Genomic DNA, 5,579 nt, shown 5'->3' with positions numbered 1-5,579 from the left:
ACTAATTAAAAAAAAGATGACTGACGGACATTTCGTCAGAGGTGGCTGCGGTCGGAAAGAGAGCTTCCAGATGCCATGGAGGTGTTATTCAAAAGCAGTGTCCGTCATAGCACTAATATCAAGACATAGTGTATGTCTCAGGCGAAAAGAAAAAAAAATAGTGCAGTGCCTGCCTGTGTCAATTATTTGTTATATTGCTGTGTGTCAAAATTGTATCGACAGCATTTCATATTCAGAGGGTGTTGTGTTTCTACACGAGTCACTTTTCGTACCCACGTTCAATGAAGTCGTTGTACCAAGAAATGTATTTGGGAATAAATGACACGCTGACCTTTACAACGCTGATGGTTCCAGTGGTTTTGTCGCTCGCAATGTGCCACTTCAAGTTCATGTGCGTGCATCCGGTTCATAGAAGTATTTAAGTCTAAGAACATGAAAAACCAAAACATCAAACCCAGGAACAAATGAGATAAATTGAAGATCTTAATTGCCTCATCATTTGGACCATCTCTCAAATTCTCATACTATCGTTAATGAGAATCACCGTGCGCTTTTTCCCCCAGCCTTGAGTAGCTGTTCCCTTCCGTTAGTATCACTGTGGCCTGCTTTCTCTTTCCCCTCTCTTCAATTATATCCATCGGAAATACAGCGAACATTTCTGAATTATTAACAGAGTTGAGTTAGAGCAGCGTCTCTGCTCTTAAATAATGCATCTGGATGTAAAAACTTTAAGATTTCACCCTAAGATGTTCATCAGATGGACAACACAAGTGCGGGGGAAGGAAAGCACAGCGAGCTAAGAGGCCGCTCAAACCTCCCTGATCCAAAGTACCCATGTCAGATTGTCCTTAATCTGTTCGTAATCTACAGGCCGACTTCTTGACACAGTAATCTAGAGAGTCACACGATGCACTGTTGCACACGTACAGCGCAGACGGCAGATCACGGTTTAACCACTTCACGTTTTGTTATAAACGTTTGTACGACGTTCAGCTCAAGTGTAACACATCACTGCGAGTGTGAGCCTGTGACCTGATTACTAAAACGCGATTGCATTAATAGATGAGACACAGTGTATTAAAATACCACTCACGGTGAGGACTTGCAGAGGTTAGAACACACAGAAGAGAGTTTAATGAAAGTAACCACGTCATTTTTTTCAACATTTCCAGAAAATGTAAAACCCCCACAAACAACCATTATTCACTGACAACATTTTAATGGATCGATTACTGGCACACATCATTTGATTGCGATTCATAATTTGACATTTTTAATGAGCGTTGTGCTTCACAAAAAGGACAGCAATATTCATCAATGACTTCAATACGAAGTTCTACTTTCGAGGAGAAAACCCCCGGAAAAGGAGAAGAAATGTGGCCGATTGTAGGCCGAACGATGAAAAGAAACTGGAGAAATAGGCCAAGTTGTCATTTTCATGGCAGCCTGAGCTTTTTGTGCCACTTAACATTACCCTCTGTCCCTCCGTCTTCTCTCAGCACCGTCACTATTTGGTCTCTGCGTCGAGCAGCATGCCTTTCCTCTTCAGGCTGTTGTGTCCAGGGAGAGCCTCACGTGGTGACCGTGTCTTGGTGAACTGAATTTACTCATGCTTGAAATCTGAGCCCATTGTGTCAACAGACGTTACTGACCGAGAAGAGAGCAGGCGAAAGCAGAGACGCTGAACTTTTTCAGAAAATGGGAAACCAATGTTAAGGAGCACTTATTTTTATGAAGGTGCTCAAGTTTTGTTAAAAAAAAGAAAAGACACCCCAGAATGTTGACAAATAATAAAAAAAGACAACATTTAACTGTATGTTTTAGTGACACATACATCAACTCACACTTGTCAAAGACAAACTGTTGACCAAAACATTTTACATGGATTCATTTGTATGAGAGGAATTTAAAATAGCCCATCTGTGTGAAAGGTGACCCCAAAACATGAATTTTTGTACAATTGACATTTTTTTTTTATTGTCAGCCAATATCAACATGTTTTTTTTTTCCCCCCAATGGTAAGAAGCACAAAGGTGATAGTGTTGAAAGGCAGAGTTTAACTTCACAGACAAAGTGCTCTTGATTAAAAAAAACAAACAAACAAGCAAATGTTTACACCACAGCACAATTGGCAAAAAGGGGAAACAGCTTCGTCTACAAAACAACTGATCCAGTCAAGTTACATTTGCATGAAACTGAGGGGAAAAAGCACTGGGGTCGAGTTTGTGCCACTAAATCTTTGTACAGAGCAAACAAGGGCATTTTAATTGGACCCTGGTACAAGTTTTGTGTAGGCTACAGTGAATGTTGTGAAATTAAAAACTTTAGATATTAGTAAATGCTCACTATGGCAGGTTGTTCTCACGCCGACTGTTGGCCCCTTTCCCAAGTGCAATATCATTTTCGGGCATAGAAAATCCAGTTTTCCAGAAACACTGCCACACACTGGGAGCATATGCTTCACTTAACATCTCTGGACAAACTGGCCCCATCTCTCTATACAGATTTTTCCATCTTAAATGCATTCTCTTAAATTCTTAATTCTCTTTGCTTTCTTCACCACCCCTCTTTCATATAATCTTCAGCAGCAGCTCGTAGGTGGCATTGATGATTCCCCAGGAGAGGAGAGATCGGTGATAATTGAGGTGAGCCCCTCTGAAGAGCTTAGTCACGCTGCCGCCCCTCTCCCTCCACACGGTCAGCAGCACCTTTGTACAAGGCTGGAAGGCCCCACCAACCTGGGACTGAGCCCGGGACTTGACCACATTGAGTGGATAGAACATAATGCCAAGGCCGGCCCCCAGCACCCCTCCACACACAAAATCATTCACCAAGTTACCTGTCCAACTATTGGCTTTCGGGAGCTGCTCTTTAATGGGTCCTCGAAGGCCAAAAAAGAGCATGTTGCTTGGGCCATTACGGAGGAGTATGGGCACGAGGCCACGGTAGCATTCTCTGAACCCATACTCGGTCAGAAGTGTCCGGAAGGTATGAGCTGTGTTGTTGAAGCGGCCGTGATGCCGATGGTCTTGTAGGAGAGTCTGCACACGCTCAAATGGTGTCAGAATGGCTTCTGCAGTTCCTGCCAATGCTGCAGCAAAGCTTCGTGTTACCAGCATCGGCACACCAGTGCCATCAGACCTGTTCGATAGGACTCGAGAGAAGTCCTCGTACAAGCCAAACATAATGGCCACTGTCGTGCTCTTCTGGAGCAATGGGGGCAACAAGCCCCGGTAAAGATTCCTGAGTCCATCCCTCTGGAGCTGCCGCACTGCCTCAGTGGCTAACACACCGTGCAGCTGCTGGCGGAACAGGACCTTCTGGATGGGGAAAGTCACCAAAATATTGGTAAAAGCAGCAATGGAGCCGCAGACATAGTGCTTTCTTTGAGGGCCCAGCCTGGCACTCAGAACCCCGGCAGACAGCACGGAGTGGCCTCCTTTAGAAGGTGTCCGGGCTGACTCAGAGTCCATGGTTCGAACAGCCATGTGAGGCTCAGCACACCACAGCCTGATCCTCCAGCATCACATCAGCAACACTCTACTCTGTAAAATGTGCACCCTGTGAGAGCAAGAGAAAATACCAGACACAACCAACTAATTAATCTCCAGTGATCTTTTTCAAGTAATGTCATGACATGATTTTCACTTAACTCAATAGTTCGACAATAAAAATAATAATTACGTGATATCACTCATCCGCAATCAAAGTCTATCACTGTTTGAACATTGAATTCTCTGGAAAATAAAATAAATAAATGCATTCAATGGAATTTAGCAAGACTTTATAAAAATGTTTTTGAAACCAATATGATTCATTTATTGCTAATACTGCACAGTACTGGTTGCAGTCCCAATTAAATGGCACATTCACAGAGACTCAACTGTTATACCTGCCTGTAACTTGTACAACCAGACTGCCCCAACTGGTGACCTATGAGAGCTGTTACACAATTTAGCATGCTGATAAGTGGAACTGTGTCATGGGAGGAGAGGAGAGACAGCTGCACGTGGCAAAAAAAAAAAAAATCTTTTCTGTTCATTTACTGTACGTTATAAAGCAAAGTGGGATTGACACTATCATTATATGTTTATTCATTGAATTAAAAAAAGAAGCTAGTGGCACATAATACCACATACAATTAGTAATAACTCATCTAAATCTCTCAAATTAGAGAAAGACAGGTTTAGCACATAATGTTCTCTGTGAACAGTCTAAATATAGAGCAAGGGGGAGAAAGGAGTGTTACATGTGAGGTCATTCAAGGTCAAAGCATGTCAACCAATATATCATGCAAGAATTTCTTCTTTTTTTTCTCTTTCTTTTACAATTTTAATTAATTTAATGCAGCGCAACTGATCATGTCTTCATTTGCAAGATGTTAGTTTTAGAGGAAACACAAATGTAAACCAAATACTACTACATAGTTACAACAGTTAACCATACTCTTATTATATTAGGGGTGGGTCAAAATCGACAAATTGTGATACATGGTCGTCCTTCTTTGTGAAATCCGATAATCGATGCGCGGGGGGGGGAAACTTGGGCGTACATTGATTACCACAGAATTGTTTGTTGTATCGTAATACTATTGGTATTGTGGGCGATGTATCATATCGTGAGGTACCCTGTAATTCCCACCCCTACATCACATATATGTATATATAAATATTGCCCTAATAAATAGCAATGTACATACACTATGCAATAACCAATGTACTGGTTATTGCATATTGCAAAAAAAAAAAAAAGCTTTACTCTGGAAACGTAAGCACTAAAGTACTGTTTTTCACCAAGTTTAATGCAAACAGTTCTAATACAAGTGTTCTCACCAAATGCAGAATGATTAAACTTTACATAACTGGTTATATCAGAGGATAAATAACTCGGAATACTTTAACTGTTGCTAAAGAGTAGCCTAACACGCCCTCTGTGCTCCGCTTCCTCTTTTAGCTCCTGTACTGTCGGGTCATGCATGATGTAGTAATGTCAGTGAGCTCATACACACGGACACAAAGCCCACCTCACAGTTAAAACATGAAAAATTAATATTTAATTGGCGGATGAAAACTTGAATGGATGCCAACAAGGGCTTTGATTACACAGCCCAACAGTTACACACCAAAGTGCTGGTTGCTTAGCTATCCTAGCTAGCTCTACAGGGCTAGTCCCCAGGCCTGATCAGCTATGTTCGCCACGCGCAAGTCAGATTTGAGCGGTGCAAGAAGGAAGCGCTGACACGGGGTTACACCTAACGGCAGAGTAGTACCGAGGAATACATGCATATGTGCTTACTAACATGCTAAGTGGCTAACATCGGCGAGAGTCAAAACGGACAAACGCTGGCTGATGATTGGTTACGAACACGTTTGACAGCAGTGGGGGAAAAAAACAACAGCGTTTGCGTCAAACAACCGATAGACTCATATATTAGTCTTTACCTGCAGTGTACATCAGCCAGTCTCCTGTTCCTGGAAGGGTGGAGTTGCGTTTTAGCAAGATAATTTCACCACTAACTGACTTGTATGTCGTGTGTGCACTTTACCACGGAGGGTGACCGTGGCGATGAATCTTTAGCG

General features: G+C 42.3%; 1 protein-coding gene across 1 annotated transcript; it reads right to left on the bottom strand.

The window, feature by feature from the left end:
• Nucleotides 1-1,111: 1,111 nt before the first annotated feature.
• Nucleotides 1,112-5,572, bottom strand: slc25a51b (solute carrier family 25 member 51b). Its single transcript, XM_058650625.1, has 2 exons — nucleotides 5,442-5,572; nucleotides 1,112-3,561 (listed from the first exon to the last, which is right to left on the bottom strand). Exon 2 carries the CDS (start codon nucleotides 3,486-3,488, stop codon nucleotides 2,571-2,573), a length of 918 nt encoding a protein of 305 aa, XP_058506608.1. The 5' UTR covers nucleotides 3,489-3,561; nucleotides 5,442-5,572; the 3' UTR covers nucleotides 1,112-2,570.
• Between the last annotated feature and the right edge of the window lie 7 nt (nucleotides 5,573-5,579).

The sequence above is a fragment of the Solea solea genome, chromosome 14, assembly GCF_958295425.1.
Source record: "Solea solea chromosome 14, fSolSol10.1, whole genome shotgun sequence".
NCBI lineage: Eukaryota > Metazoa > Chordata > Actinopteri > Pleuronectiformes > Soleidae > Solea > Solea solea.
Note: the sequence above shows the minus strand (reverse complement) of the source record. Positions and strands in the feature narration are given on the sequence as shown.